The 25,343-nt window shown below is 42.6% G+C and overlaps 2 protein-coding genes across 7 annotated transcripts in view; one reads left to right on the forward strand and one right to left on the reverse strand.

The window, feature by feature from the left end:
* The first annotated feature begins 273 nt into the window (after positions 1-273).
* On the forward strand, positions 274-13,214 carry LOC124012826 (probable C-mannosyltransferase DPY19L1). Its single transcript, XM_046326815.1, has 22 exons — positions 274-856; positions 971-995; positions 1,171-1,258; positions 1,450-1,587; positions 1,806-1,926; positions 7,863-7,956; positions 8,221-8,278; positions 8,466-8,557; positions 9,250-9,349; positions 9,517-9,594; positions 9,783-9,869; positions 9,957-10,016; positions 10,285-10,365; positions 10,593-10,694; positions 10,799-10,870; positions 10,960-11,036; positions 11,141-11,165; positions 11,314-11,433; positions 11,802-11,976; positions 12,204-12,303; positions 12,408-12,533; positions 12,727-13,214. Exons 1-22 carry the CDS (start codon positions 532-534, stop codon positions 12,887-12,889), a joined length of 2,307 nt encoding a protein of 768 aa, XP_046182771.1. The 5' UTR covers positions 274-531; the 3' UTR covers positions 12,890-13,214.
* A 1,868-nt stretch (positions 13,215-15,082) lies between these two features.
* LOC124013219 (sodium bicarbonate cotransporter 3-like) overlaps positions 15,083-25,343 on the reverse strand; it is a 54,340-nt gene continuing 44,079 nt past the window's right edge. For 4 of the 6 annotated variants that reach the window (XM_046327466.1, XM_046327469.1, XM_046327464.1 and 1 more), the window contains 13 exons: positions 24,508-24,753; positions 24,204-24,309; positions 23,962-24,123; positions 23,579-23,692; positions 20,582-20,743; positions 20,214-20,339; positions 19,756-19,881; positions 19,467-19,535; positions 19,071-19,244; positions 18,722-18,859; positions 18,424-18,533; positions 17,580-17,690; positions 15,083-16,759 (listed from right to left, as the gene is read on the reverse strand). In XM_046327466.1, coding sequence (XP_046183422.1) covers positions 16,675-16,759; positions 17,580-17,690; positions 18,424-18,533; positions 18,722-18,859; positions 19,071-19,244; positions 19,467-19,535; positions 19,756-19,881; positions 20,214-20,339; positions 20,582-20,743; positions 23,579-23,692; positions 23,962-24,123; positions 24,204-24,309; positions 24,508-24,753 — 1,729 coding nt within the window. In that variant the 3' untranslated portion in view covers positions 15,083-16,674. Of the gene's footprint in view, positions 16,760-17,579; positions 17,691-18,180; positions 18,233-18,423; positions 18,534-18,721; positions 18,860-19,070; positions 19,245-19,466; positions 19,536-19,755; positions 19,882-20,213; positions 20,340-20,581; positions 20,744-23,578; positions 23,693-23,961; positions 24,124-24,203; positions 24,310-24,507; positions 24,754-25,343 lie in introns of all 6 variants that reach the window. The other 2 variants (XM_046327468.1, XM_046327467.1) reach the window with 2 other exon arrangements.

Consider the following 25,343-nt stretch of genomic DNA (forward strand, 5'->3'; position numbering starts at 1 on the left):
TCAGTTTTAAAGAACACCACCCTAAATCCTATTTGTTGTGTTATATGAGGGTAATATGAATTTCAGTTCAGATGAAACCTCACGTTCGTTTGTTTGAGTCATGAATGAAAACAAAGACTTAAAAAAAACAAAAAAACATTTTGATCCAGTATAAAAACACCTGATTAAAATGTTTGAAAATCTTACCAATCACACCATATGGTGAATGTGGTATGCCACAAGTGTGGTACGTGTTTCCTTTGACTAGTGATTCAGAACCACGTGATACGCGACCCTTTCAACCCAGACATGAATATTAGCTAATGTTATTAATACGCATTCATAAATGACTGCGCAGCAGAACCGTTTTAGAAGAATGCTGATCCTGGGTTTCCATGGTTGCTAGTTCAATTGCGGTGCGTCCTTTGAACTTGAGTGGCCAGAAAAATGGCATTTAGCAAACTAACGTTAGCTCATTTTCTTTAACTTTTGAAGAAGAAAATAACAATTGAAAATACTGAAACGAGTTCCTACCTAGTGTATCTACCACTTATGTCATATTTTGAGGCATTCTCGGACTCGGAGTCTGAAAACATGGCTATGAAGACTCGCCGGTCAGGCGACCAGGCCCAGTTTTGCCCTGAAAGTGACGACGAGGAATTGTTCAACTCAACCAAAGACATCCCAAATGATGGAAAGGGTAAACGCGTTGCATTTGCTCTTCATGTCAACAAACGACAAGCACGAAAATGTGTTTCTCTCTGCGTTTTGCAAACCGAAGATCGCGTTTCTGACGGGTCTGACTTTGCTTTTATTCGAGATAAAGTAGGCATAACTGTGCGATATTTTATGAACATTGGAATCACAGTCATTATTGGTAAGTTTCAATAGTTGCCTCATCTATTAATGAACGTAATAGTTAACGTTATTCATCAGCCTATGACTGAGCATTCATTTTTTGATGACAACCCTGTGTACATCTTTTTGACAGCTGTCTTGGCTGGACTTCTGCATTGGTAAGTTCACTATCCAGGTACTGTATGTTGTTATAACCTACCGATGCTGGCCAGATGTAGAAATGTGGACGTCATTAGTCTAAAGGATTAGGCCTATACTTCATTCAGTCAAGTCATTCAGTCTGACAGACAAGACACTTCCCCTTGCTGATGTGATGTCTAAAACTTTGTTTAGGGCTCATCTAACAAACCTCTTTGAAAATGACAAACACTTTTCACACCTATCTTCGATTGAAAAAGAAATGGCTTTCCGCACTGAAATGGTAAGAGGAATGTTGAGATGGGCCAATTGTAACATATCCCTCCTGTCCTTCACTGCTTCACACATGTGCCATTCCAAGGGGGCTTTAGATTTGACATCCTGTGTTATTGAAAGAAATGGACACATTGTTACAAAAAGGCTCATCTGCAATTTCAGCATCTAGTTCACTCACATGTTGGTTTTATTTTGCAGGGTCTGTATTATTCCTATTTCAAGGTCTTCATCAATGCGCCATCCTTTTTGCATGGTCTCCACCTGATCATGAACGACAGGTTCTCTGAGTATCCTCTTGTTATCAATGCTCTGAAGAGGTTCAATCTGTACCCAGAGGTACTATAGGAGCTGGAACTATGTCATTATTTTTGCAAGTTTTTTGCATTTTATAAATATGCAAGTGCAGACATTTATTTACTTCATCAAACAAAGACAAAAAAGAAACAATGGCGATCATTTAATTGTGCAGTGCGGTGGATCTCAAAAACATTGTATTGTTCTTCCGTTTCTTCGTTACAGAGTGTTTATTCCAGTGATCCCCTCTCTGTTGATAGGTTTTCCTTGGCAGCCTGTTCAGGATTTACACTGGCACCATGGACTTCTTTGGAATCCCAACCAAGGCATGTTGGAATGTCAACAGAGCAGATGGACTGAATCCAGTAGAGAGCTGTGAAGGTACAACTACTCCTAGAAAATAACTGCGTTAGGCTTGGGCGATACACCGGTATACGGTATATTTTGAAATACTGAACGTATGATTTTGGGGTTGGGGGCTACCCCACCTAACTATAAGGAATCTAGGATGTGTCAAATAAATGATATCCAGCTCAGGGCTCCAGCTTTGCATTTGGTTTGCTAACTTGCTAGCTAATTGGCTAGATGTTAATACCTAGCTTCTTGGTTACAGCAGAGACATTCTAGCCTGAGTGCCTTGCTGAGTACAGTCTCTTTAGCTAACATTCCACTCCTTGCCACTCCTTGTCATTTGAAAAGAGACTGGCCTTTGTCTGCCATCGTCAAATATGAACATTACATCATTAATGAGCTCGAGGAGAACAGAGTTGATGGTTCTGATTCGATAACCCTCACAGCTATCTTCCAATCACAAAGATAATCAAAATATTGGAACTCTCACTTTTGTTCTCAACAAGGCAGAGTTCATCTCAGCCTATGCCTCCCTCCAGTCCCTCGACTTCTTGGCACTGACAGAAACATGGATCACCACAGATAACACTGCTACTCCTACTGCTCTCTCTTCGTCCGCCCACGTGTTCTCGCACACCCCGAGAGCTTCTGGTCAGCGGGGTGGTGGCATCGGGATCCTTATCTCTCCCAAGTGGTCATTCTCTCTTTCTCCCCTTACCCATCTGTCTATCGCCTCCTTTGAATTTCATGCTGTCACAGTTACCAGCCCTTTCAAGCTTAACATCCTTATCATTTATCGCCCTCCAGGTCCCCTCGGAGAGTTCATCAATGAGCTTGATGCCTTGATAAGCTCCTTTCCTGAGGATGGCTCACCTCTCACAGTTCTGGGCGACTTTAACCTCCCCACGTCTACCTTTGACTCATTCCTCTCTGCCTCCTTCTTTCCACTCCTCTCCTCTTTTGACCTCACCCTCTCACCTTCCCCCCTACTCACAAGGCAGGCAATACGCTCGACCTCATCTTTACTAGATGCTGTTTTTCCACTAACCTCATTGCAACTCCCCTCCAAGTCTCCGACCACTACCTTGTATCCTTTTCCCTCTCGCTCTCATCCAACACTTCCCACACTGCCCCTACTGGATGGTATCGCGCCGTCCCAACCTTCGCTCTCTCTCCCCCCGCTACTCTCTCCTCTTCCATCCTATCATCTCTTCCCTCTGCTCAAACCTTCTCCAACCTATCTCCTGATTCTGCCTCCTCAACCCTCCTCTCCTCCCTTTCTGCATCCTTTGACTCTCTATGTCCCCTATCTTCCAGGCCGGCTCGGTCCTCCCCTCCCGCTCCGTGGCTTGACGACTCATTGCGAGCTCACAGAACAGGGCTCCGGGCAGCCGAGCGGAAATGGAGGAAAACTCGCCTCCCTGCGGACCTGGCATCCTTTCACTCCCTCCTCTCTACATTTTCCTCCTCTGTCTCTGCTGCTAAAGCCACTTTCTACCACTCTAAATTCCAAGCATCTGCCTCTAACCCTAGGAAGCTCTTTGCCACCTTCTCCTCCCTCCTGAATCCTCCTCCCCCTCCCCCCTCCTCCCTCTCTGCAGATGACTTCGTCAACCATTTTGAAAAGAAGGTCGACGACATCCGATCCTCGTTTGCTAAGTCAAACGACACCGCTGGTTCTGCTCACAGTGCCCTACCCTGTGCTCTGACCTCTTTCTCCCCTCTCTCTCCAGATGAAATCTCGCGTCTTGTGACGGCCGGCCGCCCAACAACCTGCCCGCTTGACCCTATCCCCTCCTCTCTTCTCCAGACCATTTCCGGAGACCTTCTCCCTTACCTCACCTCGCTCATCAACTTATCCCTGACCGCTGGCTACGTCCCTTCCGTCTTCAAGAGAGCGAGAGTTGCACCCCTTCTGAAAAAACCTACACTCGATCCCTCCGATGTCAACAACTACAGACCAGTATCCCTTCTTTCTTTTCTCTCCAAAACTCTTGAACGTGCCGTCCTTGGTCAGCTCTCCCGCTATCTCTCTCAGAATGACCTTCTTGATCCAAATCAGTCAGGTTTCAAGACTAGTCATTCAACTGAGACTGCTCTTCTCTGTATCACGGAGGCGCTCCGCACCGCTAAAGCTAACTCTCTCTCCTCTGCTCTCATCCTTCTAGACCTATCGGCTGCCTTCGATACTGTGAACCATCAGATACTCCTCTCCACCCTCTCCGAGTTGGGCATCTCCGGCGTGGCCCACGCTTGGATTGCGTCCTACCTGACAGGTCGCTCCTACCAGGTGGCGTGGCGAGAATCTGTCTCCTCACCATGCGCTCTCACCACTGGTGTCCCCCAGGGCTCTGTTCTAGGCCCTCTCCTATTCTCGCTATACACCAAGTCACTTGGCTCTGTCATAACCTCACATGGTCTCTCCTATCATTGCTATGCAGACGACACACAATTAATCTTCTCCTTTCCCCCTTCTGATGACCAGGTGGTGAATCGCATCTCTGCATGTCTGGCAGACATATCAGTGTGGATGACGGATCACCACCTCAAGCTGAACTTCGGCAAGACGGAGCTGCTCTTCCTCCCGGGGAAGGACTGCCCGTTCCATGATCTCGCCATCACGGTTGACAACTCCATTGTGTCCTCCTCCCAGAGCGCTAAGAACCTTGGCGTGATCCTGGACAACACCCTGTCGTTCTCAACTAACATCAAGGCGGTGGCCCGTTCCTGTAGGTTCATGCTCTACAACATCCGCAGAGTACGACCCTGCCTCACACAGGAAGCGGCACAGGTCCTAATCCAGGCACTTGTCATCTCCCGTCTGGATTACTGCAACTCGCTGTTGGCTGGGCTCCCTGCCTGTGCCATTAAACCCCTACAACTCATCCAGAACGCCGCAGCCCGTCTGGTGTTCAACCTTCCCAAGTTCTCTCACGTCACCCCGCTCCTCCGCTCTCTCCACTGGCTTCCAGTTGAAGCTCGCATCCGCTACAAGACCATGGTGCTTGCCTACGGAGCTGTGAGGGGAACGGCACCTCAGTACCTCCAGGTTCTGATCAGACCCTACACCCAAATAAGGGCACTGCATTCATCCACCTCTGGCCTGCTCGCCTCCCTACCACTGAGGAAGTACAGTTCCCGCTCAGCCCAGTCAAAACTGTTCGCTGCTCTGGCTCCCCAATGGTGGAACAAACTCCCTCACGACGCCAGGACAGCGGAGTCAATCACCACCTTCCGGAGACACCTGAAACCCCACCTCTTTAAGGAATACCTAGGATAGGATAAAGTAATCCTTCTCACCCCCCTTAAAATATGTAGATGCACTATTGTAAAGTGGCTGTTCCACTGGATGTCATAAGGTGAATGCACCAATTTGTAAGTCGCTCTGGATAAGAGCGTCTGCTAAATGACTTAAATGTAAAATGTAATGTAAATGTTCTCCACAGAACATGTTGGTATCCGGTTGCTAAGCAACCATTTTTTGTTTGTCTAGAGGAAACCAGTCTCAAAAGTTGCTTGCTCACCTCTAAATTCTCAAACTAAATATGTACTGCAATTCCAACCACAAAACCTCTTTGCTAAGCCTCAAAATACAACAACTTGCCCAGCTAACAGCTAAATGTTTGTTTTTTGACTTTGTAATAATTCTAATTCATGTTGTCATGGAAAATATTTCCAACAACCAATGAGCAACTCCACCATCAATCCAGCTGCATATTGAACGTTGAGATTGCCTCTTTGGCAATGACATGGAGTAGCAAGGAGTAGTCATGCACGACTCCAACTCTGACTCCTGTGGCTCGTGCTCGACTCCGGGGGAAAAAAACACGCTGAAACGGATGTGCACAGGTACACATAATTTCACTACTGCAGAGTCCCACCAGGTAGGCTACATTTGCATTCCAGGGGACTGACATGAGCATGATGCTGCCCATTTGGTCATCTACTTAGCCCATAAAAGGCCTATTTTGTTTGAATATAGTTGATGTGTAGGAACTAGAATATTTCAGTGATATTTCTGCTGTGTGCAGTCTTGATGGATCACACGACATGGGATGATGCAACGCACTACGCTGATAAACCTATTCTTTGCCATGTTATAGTCATATTCGGATGGGTATTACTAGAGACGTTGGTTTTGTAATTATTATCCAAGCATGTGCGTTTTTCCAGAGGACGATTCACACAAGATACATTTCCCCCCCTGTAATTCCGAAATGTTTCAAATATAATTTACTCTTATATGACGGAAGCCTGGAGGTTTTTAGTGTAGGCGTGAAGATATTTTAACGTCATAGGGTAGGTACACTGATAACTCGTGCTTGGCTGCCAAATGTATAGATGTTCCCATAATATTTCAATTGATGAAATGTGATCATAATAATTAAGCTGCTGAACCATATTTGCACTTGAGATGTGTTTATGGATGAGAAAGTGAACTTGCCATTTCCCATATTTGCGCGGACGACCTGCTTTGAGATCTATTGCCTGGGACAGAGTTCTCCGACCCTGTTCGTGGAGAGCTACCTTCCTGTAGGTTCACTCCAACCCTAATCTAGTGCATCTGATTCAATAATTAGATAGTTTATCAACTGAGTCTAGTTAGTTACAACTGGGGTTGGAGCGAAAATCTCCAGGAACAAGGTTGGAGAGCCTTGGCGTAGGACATCAACAGTCAGCCAGGGTATCATTAAATAAACTATAGACACAATACTTTCTATTGCACTTAATTAAACTGATGCATTTGGAGATGTTCAATTTCAATTCACTGGCAGTATGAAGAATAGCTTAGCCATAGTCATTGATAGCCTAATATATACTTTAATATACTTTGTGAATTTACGAGGCATTGCTATACAAGACATAGGCTATATTATGGTCACCTGTATCTTGCTATGTGAATGGTTCCGACAGTCTGTCTGCCTGCCTGCGACCAAGGTAAAGTTGGTTTTATATTCACACATTTGGCCATTCAACAGACATTCGCCAAAAGCCATTTTAAAATGGTAAAAATCAATAAATAATTAATTGATTCGCACAGAAACATAAAAATTGAAATAATTTATTCTATAAATGTCTAGCATACTTTTACAACCTTTGTTTTGAGGACAAATTCCAGTTTTGACTTGATAGAAATACATCAAATCTATCAAATGCCATTTAAAACTGTATAAATCAATAACTAATTCACTGTTTGACACAGAAGTATCAAACTTAGGTATAATTTATTCTATAAATGTCTAGCATACTTTTTCCAACCTTTGTTTTGAGGAAAGATTCCAGTTTTGATTTGATAGAAATAAAAATTTGATAGACTACATGCCATCTATCAAATCAAAACTGGAATTTGTCCTCAAAACAAAGGTTGTAAAAGTATGCTAGACATTTATAGAATAAATCATACCTAGATTGTTTCTGTGACAAATGGTGAATTAGTTATTGAGTTATACCGCTATATCGCTAGCTCTGTCTTTCTTTGCTGTGAAAGATGCATGAGTTTGTTCTCGAAGTAGACGACAGCAACTAGTTCCTCCATTGTAAAAATACTGAATCTCTGAAGTCTATTCTTAGCGGAATCGAAACTTGACACCCAGAAATGGGGGTCGACACTGGGAGTCGACGGGCAAGGATTCGAGGAATCACTCATCCATACCACTAGCAAGAAGTAGAATGTTAGCTAAAAAGACTGGTACCCAGACTAGAGACATTAAATCCCCTCCTGGATCAAGATCCCTGTTGGCTAAATTGTTATTTAACATTTCTTATAGCACCCCTTGTGTGCACTTCCAATAATACTGTATACACCGGTAATGTACAGAAACGGTATGGTGGTTTGAAGATCTGGAAACCGCCCAACACTACTATGCATTGTAAATAGTGTCTTGTAGTAATATAGTGTGTCACACTGTCAGGACTGGGAGGCACAGTAAATTGACACTGAGAATATAATTTTCTCCCACTTTTAGGCATGGGGGATGCAGCCTACTTCTATGTCTCCTGTGTCTTCCTGCTTAATGGGGTAATGATGAGCCTGTTCTACATCTACGGGACTTACCTAAGGTAATGAGTTCTTAAACTGTTGTTGGTTTCTCACTAGCCTGGTCCCAGATCTGTTTGTTTTGTTGCGTACTCCATGCTGTCATGTAAGCCATGAAAAGGATTTGCATGATGGCACAAATAGACTGGTACCCAGGCTAGTTTATCACTATGGTATACCATAAAACCATCATCTTGGGTATCCATGCTGTTTTAGTGCCCCTTGCCACTCTAGGAGACAATCTGATGTTTTTTTGGGGGGGGGGGTGGGATATGGTTTCTTTCCAGTGGCAGTCGTCTTGGAGGGGTCGTCACTGTCCTGTGTCTCTTCTTCAACCATGGAGAGGTGAGAGTTTTGCAGTTTGGAGCTGTGTTCTCATAGTGCAATCCATATTAAAGTTTCCTCACTGTACAATTAATGTTTTCTTTGAGATGAATGTCATTTGATTGTTTCATACAGTGTATGTAAACTTAGATCATCATGGCGGTTGGCTGGTGGTGAATGCTATCTTAACTCATGCTATGTATTCCAGAGCACTCGGGTCATGTGGACTCCACCGCTGAGGGAGAGCTTCTCCTATCCCTTCTTTGTCCTGCAGATGCTGCTGTTAACACGCATTCTCAGGTATATTCAGTTTACATGCCTTTGATCTAAACCATTTACCATCATCTTGGTTTTCACCACTCTTTTCAAAGTCCTATCTGTGTTTTATAACTGAGATACATTTATATATGTTAGTGTACAAAACATTAGGAACACCTTCCTAATATTGAGCTGCACCCTTTTTGCCCTCAGAACAGTCTCAATTCATCGGGGCATGAACTATACATGGTGTCGGAAGCGTTCCATAGGGATGCTGGCACAAGTTGACTCCAATCCACAGTTATGTCAAGTTGGCTGGATGTCCTTTGGGTGGTGGACCATTCTTGATAAAACACAGGAAACTGTTGGGTGTGAAAAACCCAGCATCGTTGCAGTTCTTGACACCCTCAAACCGGTGTGCCTGGCACCTACTACCATACCCTGTTCAAAGGCACTTAAATATTTAGTCTTGCCCATTCGCCCTCTGAATGGCACATATACACAATCCATGTCTAAATTGTCTCTAAGCTTAAAAATCCTTCTTTAACCTGTCTCCTCCCCTTCATCTAAACTAATTGAAGTGGATTTAACAAGGGATCATAGCTTTCATCTGAGTTCACCTGGTCAGTCATGTCATGGAAAGAGCAGTTGTTCCTAATGTTTTGTACACCCAGTGTATGTCACTGAAAATGTATAAATGCAAATAATACTGTTGTCTTTGTATGATTTTGTAGGCGTTCCAAACTTGAAAGAAGATCCCTAGTAGCTCTTGGTGCTTGCAATGTGTTGTTCCTTCTTCCTTGGCCATTTGCCCAGTTTGTTTTGCTAACTCAGGTAAATAAATCCACACAGAGGTAAAAATGCATGACTGGAAAATAGCCTGGTAACGTTCCTGTGGATGTACCAGTCATCGTAAAAGATTCTGTTATTGTACTGAAGCTCCTTAGCTGTACAATAACAGTGACAATGAATTGAAATGCCTATGTTGTCTGCCTCTTCAGATTGCATGCCTGTTTGCCTGTAATTTTATGGGCTATCTCTCCACTTCCAAGATGAAATCACTACTTGTTGTGCATTTGGTAAGTATTACTACTGAATTGATATTTAGACATGATCGCCACAGGCTTAGAAACATACTAGCATCCGCTATGGTTGTGAAATTGATGATAGAACAGTTCCAACATGAACAATGTTCATCAATTATGCTATGATGATGGATCACTGTATTTTGATTTGCTGAACAAAAGTTATTTATTTGTCCTTTCAGGGTTCATTTGCCATCTGCTTTGTCATGCTGTTTGGGAAATTGGAACTTTTGACATCTTTTTACATTTCTTCCCTGGTTGCTGGCTGGGTGAGTTGACTGGGAAATAGACTGAAATGCCTGAATACACAAGTGTCATTCTGTCACTCCTCATACCTGTATGGTGGTGTTTTCCAGGCCATCATCGCACTGAGAGACGATATCACAAGAGTCTGCAAACATGGAATCGTCACAATTGTATGAAATCCTATTTGAATAATTTGTGTATAATAATGTTAGTTATTTAGTTACATGCTGGGGTTAATTGGTGAAACTACGTTCCTCAGAATTTGCCATTTTTCCATAACTTTAAGAGAAATATATTGAATTCCCATGGTATTATACCATCCCAAGGGTGGTCCACTCTACCCCCAATCGTAACATGCAATTACACAGCATTATTTAGTGGCACAGTGCAACATATAACAGGTTTTGAATGTTAACTTTTTCCTCTCTAAATCCTCAGTTTGTTCAAGGTATTGCCTGGTTTACCTCCACTGTGCTTCTCAAATTCTTCATGTCGTTCATCCTCGGAGCGTCCAATGATGTAAGTTCTTAGATGAAAGTCTGTTCAGCATGATCTTAATGTGGGCTATGAGTGACCCATGATGTCAAATGTTCTTTGTTCCCCACAATGTATTCCTCCTTCCTTTCTCTATCACTGATGGAGTCTACTCGTTTTAATGTCAATTCCTGTTTCAAATGCTTCCATATGAAGGTGTGAATGTCTGTATGACTTTAACCTCACTGTGTGTTTCTCTATATTTCCCACAGGCTCACATTGGCAACTTGATCAGATCCAAGTTGACCAACTACAAGGATTTCCACACGTTGATGTACACCTGTGCTGCAGAGTTCGACTTTATGGAGCTGGAGGTGGGTTTAATTTCATCAGTGCTGCCTCCAAGCTTACTTTTGACACTACTATTTGGTTGTTGATTTTCCCTAAGTGCTTTTCTTATACTGTATTCTGTTTCCAGACTTTGTTGGGATACGTTAAGACATTGATACTCCCGGTAAACATAGTTATTGTAGCCATCATTTCTGGAAAGGTGAGACACATTATTCTCGATTTTGACATTGCAGCTCATTTAAGTCCATTTGAGTGTATATTGTAGTATTATAAATAATTCCTTTGAAGGCAATTAAAGAAGTCTGGAGATCTCTTAGGCACGAAAGAGTTGACTCTAAAGAAGACGTCGATATTGACACTGAGCAGTAAGTCTTCCAATCCAACAAGTAGCATTAAGTATTATATTCGCTGGACACTAGCGCCACCTACACCTAGCTTCCTCATGCAAACATTTTCTATCATATTTTAGGATGGCAAAGTTGGCTAATGGGGAGGTAAGCCAAATAGCTACTTATTTTCACTTACCAACATCACAGCCCATATTAGCAGCTGTTTTCTTTGAAGGCACAATGACTCATGAATCATTACGGTGCTCATAACTTCCACTGTGTTTCCCTGCCATTGTGTGCGTGCGTGTGTCAGATGGTGTACCATAGTCTGCAGCTGGTGGCCTTTGCTGTGCTGGCGATCTTGGTCATGAGAATCAAACTCTTCCTGGCCCCGCTGATGTGCCTCATGGCCTCCCTGATCTGCTCTAGACAGGTGAGATGTCTGTAGACAAGACACTGACCGAGACAAACAGACAGGCATAGACAATAGAAATCACATGGATCACTTTCCATTTTCCTTAATTGACCTCCATCATACCAGCTATAAAAGCCATGCTGATCCAGCGTAAAGAGTGGACAGATGGCTAGTGCAATGAAACAAATTAATCTCTTATTTGTACTCCACCAGCATTAGGGTTAGTAACTGGACTCTTATGCAGGCAGTCAGAGCACATCATAATGAAAAACATTCTCCAAATCAAATGTCCTTGTGAATGGATTTCTAATAAAGACTGCCTGATAAATGATCTACACTGGGTCTTCATTGATCTGCCGGTATACATGTTCTCCAATGCTCCGCAGTTGTTTGGCTGGATAGGGGAGCACTTCAAGTGCCACATCACTGTGTTTGGCATCCTGTCCATCATGGCCATCCAGGGCGTGGCCAACTTCCAGAGCCAGCGAGGAATCGTAGGAGACTTCAGCAACCTGCCTCAGGAGCAGCTCCTGGAGTGGATCAATGCCAACACCATGCCCAGTGAGTCATATCACGTTAGGACTTATTCCTAGCGTGTGCTTTTCAGGGGCATAAGATTGGTGGGCATACAGTTGTAGGCTGAGCTAGTTCAGTTGCTGCTAAGCTCTGTAGATGCATTACTATCTAGGATAGATCTGAATTAGTGTCATTTTTGTAATGCAAAAAATGTATTGAGGGATACAAGGAATGGGCTGCAAAAAGGGAAATTAAATTGTGTGTGTTCCAAGATGCTGTGTTTGCTGGCTCCATGCCAACCATGGCGAGTGTGAAACTGTCCACTGGTAGAGCCATCGTGAATCATCCCCACTACGAGGACACTTGGCAGAAGTAAGACTGCTACAATTCCCCTATGGGTTATACTTTGCAACAATATCTGATGAGACACCACCCATTGTGTTTGTCAGTAAGTTACGTCTAACATATTCCCACAGGGAAAGAACCAAGTTGGTGTACACCATGTACAGCCGTAAACCGGCCAAGGAGGTGAAGAGGAATCTGATGCAGCTGCAGGCAGACTATTTCATCCTGGAGGACTCCTGGTGTAACCGACGCTCCAGGTAAACATGGTGGTATTTTAAAGCATACCATAGCAAAACATTTTGCAATAGAAAATTAAAACAGGTTTCTTACGAGCCACTTTCCCTCCCCGTTTCAGTCTGTTTTCTTCCTTTTGGTGCCAAATGAACAAAGCCCTGTAGTACTATGTTCTCTCAATCTCAGATTCCAATCTAACTGTGCTATACTTCACAGGCCAGGCTGCAGCATGCCTGAGATCTGGGACGTGGAGGATCAGGAGAACAGAGGAAAGTTGCCGCTATGTACCCTCCTATCCATCGACTCCCGACCTCACTTCACCACAATGTTCGAGAATAAAGTCTACAAGGTGCTGAAAATCCCCAAAGATGCCAAATAGGACCTTTTAATATAGGGACATCATTTTGATTAAACATGTTCAATTTCAATAGTGTGTCTTTTTTTTCTCTACAGGACAACACATTTCTCTTGAACACCTTAAAAAGCTCTGCGTATTGTGCACTGTGTACTTTCACATGATGGTGTGAATTGCGACTCAGTTAAATATGGAGAGAGAAGACATTTTACACACTTTTTATTGCTCTCTATCAGCAAAGTAAAAAAGTTTTTTTTTTTTTTTTACATCCTGTTATGGTATGGTATTCAACAACATGACAGGAGTATTTTCTGTGCTTGACTGACAGCAGTAGTGAGGTCAGTGTAATACAGTGGGGGGGGGGAAAGTATTTAGTCAGCCACCAAGTGTGCAAGTTCTCCCACTTAAAAAGATGAGGCCTGTAATTTTCATCATAGGTACACTTCAACTATGACAGACAAAATTACAAAAAAAATCCAGAAAATCACAGTAGGATTTTTAATGAATTTATTTGCAAATTATGGTGGAAAATAAGTATTTGGTCAATAACAAAAGTTTATCTCAATACTTTGTTGGCAATGACAGAGGTCAAATGTTTTCTGTAAGTATTCACAAGGTTTTCACACACTGTTGCTGGTATTTTGGCCCATTCCTCCATGCAGATCTCCTCTAGAGCAGTGATGTTTTGTGGCTGTTGCTAGGCAACATGGACTTTCAACTTCCTCCAAAGATGTTCTATGGGGTTGAGATCTGGAGACTGGCTAGGCCACTCCAGGACCTTGAAATGCTTCTTACGAAGCTACTCCTTCGTTGCCCAGGCGGTGTGTTTGGGATCATTGTCATGCTGAAAGACCCAGCCACGTTTCATCTTCAATGCCCTTGCTGATGGTAGGCTTTGTTACTTTGGTCCCAGCTCTCTGCAGATCATTCACTAGGCCCCCCCGTGTGGTTCTGGGATTTTTGTTCACCGTTCTTGTGATCATTTTGACCCCACGGGGTAAGATCGTGCGTGGAGTCCTAGATCGAGGGAGATTATCAGTGGTCTTGTATGTCTTCCATTTCCGAATAATTGCTCCCACAGTTTATTTCTTCAAACCAAACTGCTTACCTATTGCAGATTCAGTCTTCCCAGCCTGGTGCAGGTCTTGGCCATAGTGGAGTTTGGAGAGTGACTGTTTGAGGTTGTGGACAGGTGTCTTATATACTGATAACAAGTTCAAACAGGTGCCATTAATACAGGTAACGAGTGGAGGACAGAGGAGCCTCTTAAAGAAAAGTTACAGGTCTGTGAGAGCCAGAAGTCTTGCTTGTTTGTAGGTGACCAAATACTTATTTTGCACATAATTAGCATTTTTTTTTCTAATTTTGTCTGTCATAGTTGAAGTGTACCCCTGATGAAAATTACAGGCCTCATCCTTTTAAGTGGGAGAACATGCACAATTGGTGGCTGACTAAATACTTTTTTGCCCCACTGTATATGGTCCTAAAGTGGTCCTTTGTAGCTCAGTTGGTAGAGCATGGTGCTTGTAACGCCAGGGTGGTGGGTTCAATTCCCTGGACCACCCAAATGTAAAATGTATGCCCAAGTTGCTTTGGGAAAAACCGTCTGCTCAATGGCATATTATCCTAAAGAACACCCTGTTTCTATGGTACAGATCATATAATACACATCGAAACCATTGCACTGCAATACCATGTGTTCTACATTGAATTGTGGTACCTACTTCGCACATATAGGATCACCAAGACAATATTTGTAATGACTTGAAATAGCCAACATTTTATCTGAATTCTCTTCAAACTAAAATTATTAGAATTATTATTTTGTAAAAAAAAAAAAAGTTTGGAGAAATGTACCAGGCTTCTGTCATTTTCACCAGTGATATTAAAGTTGCAGGAATTCGGTGCACATTCACTGATATTGCATAAAACAGTCTATTTGATTACAGTACATTACAGTTCTTCCTATTTGTGAACAAACACTACATCTGTGACATAAACATACAGTACATATCTTTGACAGAAAATGGGTACAATGAAGTACTAATGAGTTAATATTTGTAACTTATTAATCAGTTCAGTTTGCCGGTTTGGTTGAAGAGGATATGATTTTCACAAAAACATTCAGATCATTACTGCTGTGTGTTTGTGTATGTACTACCTGAAAAGTTTGATTACAGTATGACTAAAAGACACAAAGAGCATTCACAAGGCACATAAGCTATTGTCTGTATAATCAGCAACACACTAACATAGTCAATAGAGCAGACACACAAAGTGGATGGGGTTTGACAAACACCCTAGACAGCTCAATAGAACCATCACTCCACACATCGCATTGTACTCACATCACTCGTCTATTATTGCTAAATCAGGAGCATGTGTGCTAAGCAAATTAGAAATATATAATTGCAATACATTTTACGGCTCATTTTTTGGAAATGTCTGTAATACTGAACTTACTTTTTACATGTGACAAGTATTAAAACATGTGCAGCATAATTTGTACAATACAGTTTTACTGCACAGAATAACGTTCATTGCTATTAGAAGAAAACTGAACGGCACAGTAATTTAGATGTTTTTTTTCCTGTTTATCAAAAAGAATTGTCCCAACAATAGAGAAATGGACTATTCTATTGAAATACGGTATGAGTAGTGAGACAAAAGAGAGTAAATAACTTTCCACAATCAGAAATCATGTAGATTCCTGAGTCGTTGCTTTTTCTAGACATTTCAGCAACAGTTCTGTGGATCTTCAGATTCAATGTTTTTAACTCAATTCAGGCCTGTGCACTTATTCCTACTGGCAAACAAATCTAAAGTGCTTATTGTAAATATTCATATCATCACTTCCTTAACCTTAAATTAGTATTTTTTTTAAATTGTCCATTAAAACATAAAAAGCACACAATTCCACTAAAACAGCACAACAGTGACAAACAAAATAATTGCTGAACAACTTGATCTGAGCAGCGATATCAATACTGAGAATGCAACTTGCAGAGTATACAGTACGGATACAGTATAAGGGCAGTAAAAAGGAGGTTGCCACTGCAACCTTTCTGTCAATGTTTCACAACCAAGAAAGATTATGGGGTATAGATGCTTGAATGTCTACATTCTTTTTTTTGGTTTGCAACAGTTTAGATCACCAGTGTCTCGTCATGATGTAACCAGTTTGCACTGTTGAAATAACAACCTGAATCATTGCTTGAGTGACATGCTTCTGGAGCTGGTGTAGCTGGTTTGTGTTTAGTACATTTAAAGTAAATATATATTATTTGACAGAGACCAGAATGTCTCAGGATGTGAATCTTAATTTTTTAAATTTTTTACAAAATATCGCTTCAAATTTTGATGAGAAAATATACCTTTTAAAATTAAGTAAATTCACGCATACATGACAATCGAAGAAGATTCCGCATCAGTGTGGCAGTGGTGGCCCCATCTTTTGGCAGCTGTGGCAATGGGTGGGAAATAATTGGTTCACATTGGAGTTTGATCCAAAATGGTGGGGGTTGGTGCGCAGTGTCAGTCTGGTTCATTTATATCCTAGCAATGTGCTCTCCACTGCAAGGAAGTTAGTCCTCTGTGTGCTGAGGGGGCCTCGGGATCCCCAGAACTACACTGGACCACTGGAGGTAATTGGAGCTCAACTGTTGACCGAGGAGACACACAAAAGGGGCTTCTCCAGAGACCAGTCTGACTTCTCTGCTCCAGGTCATGCTCACCCTCTCACCTTGCTCACTGTAACAGAGTGGCCCTCTGTGGGGTTAGGGGGTGGTATAGGACAAAGGTCTCCTCAATCACAAGGCCGTCTCCAAGGCTGAACTCTGCCCTCCTGCCTCGGTGGTGTCCATATTGACTCTAACACAGGCCACCTTCTCCTGGCTGCCAGAGACAAGGGAGAGAGATGGATGGGAAGAGAAGCATCAGCAGGCTGGTTGTGCTGTGCTGGGCCAGAATATCAATGGGTAAAGGATGAGCAGGAAATGTGTTGCTGATTTAAGTGCAATGCTGTCTGAAAGAATGTCAGACAGATGCTCAAATGAAACTCAAAGCTCATTCCGTGCTCTAAGTATAGACAGTTGTTAACACTCTCAACTTGAAGATGGCGGGCTCATGTGTTAAAGTGTGCTGTTAACCATTAATAATTGGGGTAAAAAGACTAAATGTGTCAGCATCGTGTTATATCCTCAGGACGTCAGAACATCAGGGCAAAACCTCTTGAACACCTTGCTTTTATATGCTGTAATGTAATATAATATATTACAAGACACATTCATATATATTGTAATATATGAATGCATCTGTAGGCAAATACAATAGTCAGGAAAACAAAATCGAGTCTTGTTTTATGCAAACATCCACACTAAATGTAGATGTCACAACATACATGCAACTGAACATTACACAAGTTATGACACAGCAAAAGCAATAACTTAATACTTTCATGACATAAGAATGGATGCATTGTTCTTGTCATACCCATTAACTAATGGGCTTTGTCACAGAATTAAGTAGACTAGTTTATTGGATTAGATTAGTCACAGAATATAATATAACTATTTGATCTACAAGGGGTGAGTTATCAATGTGATCTTGTCTTAGTGAGATTTCACTAGACCTGAGGTGTGCCTGGAAAAAAGCTCCCCCATTTTTAGAAGGTGGGGAGGTCAGCTGAAGGGAGAGTCATTTTCAGCATAGCTACCTTTGGCTACGCTTCATAGACGGGCCGAAGTCGGCGCTCATCGCCACTGCTTTGCATGCCCCGCTTTTGGCCATTTCCTCAGAGATATTAACATTGCCGAGGTCACATGAGCTACATGCAGCGAGGAACAGGACAGAACAGGGGAAGGGAGATAGAGATGCATGCATATGGATAAGGTAAACAAACAAAAGATTGAAGTGCACACATGACTACTTGGCACCAGTTCCCTGTCATTGCATCTTGCACTAAAAATATGCACTGGCTTATGTGTAACAATTTCTCTGTTGCCAATTGTTACTCTTGGACAATGATTGTCTGCGGTGAGTCCTCTACGTAATCAATGTGTACATTAGTCATTAGTATTCACAAGGTTTTAGAGCCTTTTTACCTTGCCATGATACTATGTAGCATTATGTATCATAACAATCCCGCCCAAAACACAAACGCAACACGCTAGGAGTGTGTTTTCAATAAAAAGGCATCATCTACAGGTATAGTAAATAGCCAAGTTACGATTTTGGCCATGCGCTCATTGATGTTACTGTATATTACTGAGTAGGGTTAAAACTCAGCACATGGGCTGGATATATCAGACACCCACCCCTACCGCCTCTTCATCCACTGGGAGGGTATGAGCGATTATTCTGTACGATCTGTTCAAGATAAACACGTTACAGACCTAACATCATCACTGTTACCTTTACATGCAATACCAAGAAAGTAGAGATTGAGGAAAAATTTGAATAGTATAACAAAATCATATAATACAAAGACAAAGTGTGTCCTCGATTTAGCTATCCAGTGTAATGTATTGTACTCTGGTTGAATGGTGGGAAACACTCACCTCCCTGAGAGAGTTTTGACTGGGATCTTGAGCAGGTTCCCACCGTCATAATGGACCTTCACAGCATTCACGCCCACCTGTTCTTCTATGAGCAATAAAGCCTGGGCCTCCTGGGACCAAGGGGACACGCAGAGAATTACAATAGAGTGTACCCATGAGGGTGCAGGTAAATTGCCAAGGTCTGAGCCCCTTTGCCCATTCTAGTCATTTGATTTCTGTGGGGACAGGTCATGTTAGCGTGCTAGACAGTGAACGCTGTATGGGAACTGATGGCTTTAAAAGTATTAGTGTGTGTTACCCGTTTCTCCCTCTCCTTCTTCTTCTTGTCATCCTCTTTCTTCTTCTTGCTCTCGGGCATCAAGTCGTCCAGATAGCTGAGCTCCCTCTTGGTAAAGAAAAAGTCGAGAAGCTTCCGAATGAAGACGAGGGCCAGCACCTTTAAGCAAAAATAGGATATTTTAAGGGAGAGGGAGCAAACGGACCACAGACTCATACAGAAGGTTTTTGATATTTTCATGTTTACAAACACCCTTGTTGGTAGACACGATAGCACGTTTCTCCAGTTTGTAGATGTGGAGAGGATATTACTATAGAGAGATGGGATGATAGTAGTATTACTATAGCACATTTCTCTCTATGGGTATTACCATCATTGGGAATACGACGGCAGCTGCAGAGGCCTTGATGACCCACAGCAGTATGAGGCAGGTGAGCTGCACCAGGGTGAATACATGGACCTTCCACAGGGGAACGTAGCGCAGGTAAATCAGGTCAGGCTGGTGCTTGGCTGGCATACCAAACAACTTGATACGGTCAAAGAACTAAAAGGAGAGAGAGAGAGACCCGTTTATTGTTCATTTCATATTTTAGTCATGAAACACGCTCTTTGAGTTTAAATGTGATGATGTTTTTCTTGATAAAAGAGAGATTAATTACAAAGGAGTAAGCTCATCATTACAGACAAGGCATTGCTTTACTTTTAAAGAAGAAAAAAAAACACTGATCATATCTTCAATCAATCATGTCATTGAATATAATCTCACTTGAATGCCTTTGAGTGAAGAGACTCCCATGTAGAGGAAGACTCCGTATAGCACTGGCATAGGAATGAACTGGAGGGTGGGGCAGAAGTTGAACATACAGTATATAATAAATAATACATGGGATTTAAACTGCCTTTAAAAAATGACATGTCACTTGTTTCAACTGTAAGGTGAATATAATGTATACCAGACAAACAGCTTATCATTCACATTGCCTGTCATGGCATTGGTGTCCCAATAAAGATGGATTGTTAATAAAACACTTCTCTGAAACCCAAAGAGCTGTCACCTTGAGTGCGGAGGTCATGAAGACAGAGCAGCCCATGAGGACAAAGATCATGAAGCCGGTGACTCTCTGCTCTCTGATGCCCAGGAACTTGGGCTGTTCTCCTGGGGCCGAGCAGCCCGACTCCACCTTTAGATTTGATTACATTAGATTCATATTTATTATCCTCAGAGAAACACATTTTTTTCCCCAGACTTGTACATTAACACAAATAACAAATCCATAACTCACTTAGACCAGAGTTGTCAAACTTAATTCCTTAGTTAATTCCTGGAGGGCCGAGTGTTATTTATTTATTTGTTATTTCCATTTGTGTCCGGTTAAAACCTTGACAAACAGGGGAGGGCAGTTCCTAACTAATCGACGACCTGAATTGATCAATCGCGTACAAGGGAGGAGCAAAAAAAGGAATTGAGTTTGACACCACTGACATAAACAAAGACTAAACGAAGACTGCCAACCTTGAGGCTGTTGACGTGGGAGATGGAGAGCACGGTGGCGGCTACGAACCAGGGCAGGCCCATGATGGAGCAAACCCCCAGCATTACCGCCACCACCAGCAAGTCCAGATGGTAGCCACAGCCTTTCTACATGACGGAGGAGAGGGGGTGAAACGAGGGGGGTAAAGAAGAGGATAAAAAGCCATTTTAGTATAGCTGGACCACCGAATTGAAAACTATTGCTACATTCAACACAGTGAATGATAATATAAATGGGCAGAACAAGGTGACAGAACAACATCTTTGTAAACATGTTTCTATTCCACCTTGACAGTGGAAATGGAGTCTAGACTACGGACGTCTATGCCATGAACCAGTGCTTTGCTCACTTTGAGCTTGTGCTCCTTGCGGTTGATGATGACGGCGGTGATCTGCTGGTCCATGAAGATGAGGATGGTGCAGAGCAGAGCGGGCAGCGCCGCCACCAGCAGGGTCCACCAGGGGTTGGGGCCCAGCGGGGAGATCAGCCAGCCGCGATGCTTGGAGGTCGGCTGTAGACCAGAGCATAGAGTTCGCTTTTAAACTGAAGCTACTGGCTTGCAGTCAGGGTATAGTGTTCACTAGCAAGAGCTTGTAAGTGCAAGTTCAAGTATATTGGTCATATGCACAGGAACACAGTACAGTGAAATGCTTGCAGGTTCAACTCTGGACAATGCAATAACAATAATAGAAAAATAAAGTTAATAAACATAAATTAATAGAATAGAAGCTCAACGGAACACAAATTGAATAACATTTTAGCAGAAGTATAAAACGTAAGGGAATCTCTCAAACAGATTTTCATTGGGATATTTACACGTGTGCCAGGGAAGTGGGATATGGAGAGCAACGTGTTTTGTGGAATATTAAAAAGAAGTGCAGCAGCAGTTGTGGTGTGTGTGGTTTTGACTGTGTGTGTTTTTGTATGCGCATATGAGAATAGCATTGAAGTTTACACCGACACGATGACAGAGTTCATCAGGAAGTGTACAGGGGATGTTGTTCCCACTGTGACGATTAAAACCTATACAAACCAGAAACCGTGGATAGATGGCAGTATTCGCGCAAAACTGAAAGTGCACTGCATTTAACCAGGGCAAGGAGACTGGGAATATGGTCCAATACAAACAGTCCAGTTATGCCCTCCGTAAGGCAATCAAACAGGCAAAACGTAAGTACAGAGACAAAGTGGAGTCGCAATTCAACGGCTCAGACACGAGACGTGTGTGTTATGGACTCCAGACATTCACGGATTATGAAGGGAAAACCAACCACGTCGCGGACACCGATGTTTTGCTTCCGGACAAGCTAAACACCTTCTTTGACTGCTTTGAGGATAATACAGTGCCTCTGACACGGGCCGCTCCTGAGGACTGTGAGCTCTCGTTCTTTGTGGCCGACGTGAGTAAAACCCTTGCAAGGCTGCCGGGCCAGACGGCATCCCTAGCCACGTCCTCATAGCACGCGCAGACCAGCTGGCTGGAGTGTTTACAGCATGTTCAATCTCTCCCTATCCCAGTCTGCTGTCCCCACTTGATTCAAGATTGTTCCTGTACCCAAAAAAGCAAAGGTAACTGAAAGTAAATACTATCGCCCTGTAGCACTCACTTCTGTCAGCATGAAGTGCTTGAGAGGCTAGTTAAGGATCAATTCACCTTCACATTACCAGACACCCTAGATCCACTGCAATTTGCATACCGCAACAAAAAATCCACAGATGATGCAATCGCCATTGGCACTGCACACTGCTCTATCCCATCTGGACAAGAGGAATACCTATGTAAGAATGCGGTTCATTGACTACAGCTCAGCCTTCAACACCATAGTACCCTCCAAGTTCATCCTTAAGCCCTGGGTCTGTACCCCACCCTGTGCATCTGGGTCCTGGACTTCCTGACGGCTTCCCCCAGGTGGTGAAGGTAGGCAACAACACCTGTACTATGCTGATTCTCAGCACTGGGGCCCCACAAGGGTGCATGCTCAGCCCCCTCCTGAACTCCCTGTTCACCCATGACTGTGTGGCCAAGCAGGCCTCCAACTCAATCATCAAGTTTGCAGATGACACAACAGTAGTAGGCCTGATTACCAACAACGACAAGACAGCTAACAGGAGTAAGGTGAGGGCCCTGGCGTAGTGATGCCATGAAAATAACCTCTCCCTCAATGTCATCAAAACAAAGGAGCTGATTTTGGACACACACACAGTGGACATGTAGTGTATATACACTACCAGTCAAAGGTTTGGACACACCTACTCTTTCCAGCATTTCTTTATTTTTAATATTTTCTACATTGTAGAATAATAGTGAAGCCATCAAAACTATGAAATAACACATATGTAATCATGTAGTAACCAAAAAAGTAACTCAGTTGCTGGTGCGGAAGGAAACCACTCAGGGATTTCACAATGAGGCCAATGGTGACTTTAAAATAGTTACATAGTTTAATGGCTGTGATAAGAGAAAACCGAGGATGGATCAACAACATTGTAGCTACTCCACAATACTAACACAATTGACAGAGTGAAAATAGGGAAGCCCGTACAGAACAAAAATATTCCAAAAGATGCATCTTGTTTGTAACAAGGCACTAAAGTAGTACTGCAAAACATGTGGCAAAGCAATTCCCTTTTGTCCTGAATAGAAAGTGTTGTGTTGGATTTGCCCCAAACATATTACTGAATACCACTCTCACAACTTTAAAGCATAGTGGTGGCAGAATCATGTTATTGATATGCTCATAACTGTTAAGGACTGGGGAGTTTTTCAGGATAGAAAAAAATAATGAAATAGAGCTAAGCACAGGCAAAATCCTTGAGGAAAACCTGGTTCAGCCTGCATTCCACCGGACACTGGGAGATTAATTAACCTTTCAGCAGGAAAATAACCTAAAACAAAAGGCCAAATCGACACTAGACTGCTTACCAAGAATACAGTGAATGTTCCTGAGTGACCGAGTTACAGTTGACTTAAATCTACTTCAAAATCTATGGCAAGACTTGAAAATGGTTGTCTAGCAATGATCAACAACCAAGTTGAGGTTGAAGAATTTTTTAAAGAATAATGGGCAAATGTTGTACAATCCAGGTGTGCAAAGCTCTTATAGGCTTAACCAGAAATACTCACAGCTGTAATTGCTGTCAAAGGTGATTCTAATATGTATTGACTCAGGGGTGTGAATACTTATGGAAATGAAATATTTTTGCACCGAAAAAAATAAATATTTTTTTTTCACTTTGTCATTATGGGGTATTGTGTGTAGGTGGATGAGATTAAAAAAAAAATACTTCATCCATTTTGAATTCAGGCCGTAACAACAAAATGTGGAAAAAGTCAAGGGGGTCCTACCTCAAAGCGGTCGGGTACGTTGAGTTTAGGAGAGGGGATGCCCATTAGATAGTCCACCAGCACCATGATCATAATGGTCAGAAACACGGCAAAGTCACTGATGGTGGAGCGCACCTGCACAACCCATATTAACCACAATACATAATCATGGTAACGTGTAAAAAACACAGTAATCAAAATTCACTCAGTGGGAACACCTACACAGTAGCTAACAGTAATAGCTAAATGTGGAACATATTGTGTGGAAAGAATGTGAAGACCTTGAAGTTAATTGTGAATATTGATGCAGCACAATAAAACTTACCAGTTCACACATTTACATTTTAGATGAACACACACACACACACTCACACACACACAATGCTCCCAAGTGAATAACACACCTTTGTAGGGAAGTATCGCTCGGTCTTGATCTCCTTGAGAAAAGAGGAGAGGAAGAAGGTGGTGAAAAAGAGGATGATGGACCAGAAGAGGACATCTGGGATGTAGGGGCCGTGGTGACCACAGGCAGGACCAGCAAACTCTCCATGGAGCAGGTTACACATCTGGCAAAGAGTGTAAAGGGTCAGAGAAATACACAGGCTCAACAGATGTTTTTGCAGTGTGTGTGTGTCCTCGGACTAACCGACACGTTGAGGCTGTTCCAGGAGATCGAGTCTGGTGTGTGTCCTGTCTGGTTCCACGTCTGCAAGATCTGAGCGGAGGCGTTGGCTGGTGAAGAACACTGACACCTGAGCCAAGAGAATAAATCTTACACTCCCCATCATAAATAGCACAAAACCATAAGCTCCCCTTTTATAGTCAGTGGTAACATCTAAAATACAGAAATCCAATTAGAAAATATACATTCCCTGAAGAAAGCGGAAAAATGGCAGTGCCCACTTCTCGTGTCTTTTGCCCTCCACCGAGGCTCTCTGACTCTGACTCACGAGTAGAGTGTGAGGTTGTCCAGCTCGTTGTGCATGTTGACGGGGTAGTGTTCCCCCAGCTGGAAGAGCTTCTCCAGGGCCTCGTAGATGAAGATGATGCAGATGAGCGCGGCGAAGGCCTCCTCTGTGAAGCGGGTGATGTAACAGACCAGGGAGCTAGCGTCTGTGGCCACCAGGACCAGGCAGAGGAAGGCCGTCCACAGGCCGATGCTGGTCCTCAGAGACAGGTAGGACAGGCCGTAGTCCCTGGGTGGATAGTACGGTAATTAAGATCAAGACTCAATATTAGGGCTGTCAAACAATTTAAAAATGTATTTGAGTTAACTAGCAGGATTTTGTGATTAATGGCAAATTTAGAATTTGCTCAAATTCTAAATATAAGATTTTTTTTAAAAATTAACATTACAAAAATATTAACGTCTTGATTTTGTCTAAAGTAATGGTTAGCAAAATTAGGTAAATTGAGAAAGCACACTTTATTTAACCTCAATGTCAACTTCTTTTTACATGGCATTGTACTGCAGATTTTAGCTGTATAGATGATGTATTTTGGGCGTTTTCAGTGTATTTTCACATCCATATCTTATTAGGGACTGGAAGCAGTAAGCTCAAAGCATAGAGTTTATGACAATTGTAGGGGAGGCGCAATCACTCGGACTATGCCTTATGAAATGATTGAGGATTCATCAATAATGACCTTGAGTCTGTCCCAACTTCTCTAATAACTAGTTAGGGCCCAAAGTTTTTCCTGACCATGTGACTTGACCAGAAAACTTCAGGCCTTGTAACTTACTGTACATGTACAGTATAAAAAACTCAGGGAGTTACTGAGAAAC

This window comes from Oncorhynchus gorbuscha, linkage group LG24 (assembly GCF_021184085.1).
Source record: "Oncorhynchus gorbuscha isolate QuinsamMale2020 ecotype Even-year linkage group LG24, OgorEven_v1.0, whole genome shotgun sequence".
Taxonomy (NCBI): Eukaryota; Metazoa; Chordata; class Actinopteri; order Salmoniformes; family Salmonidae; genus Oncorhynchus; species Oncorhynchus gorbuscha.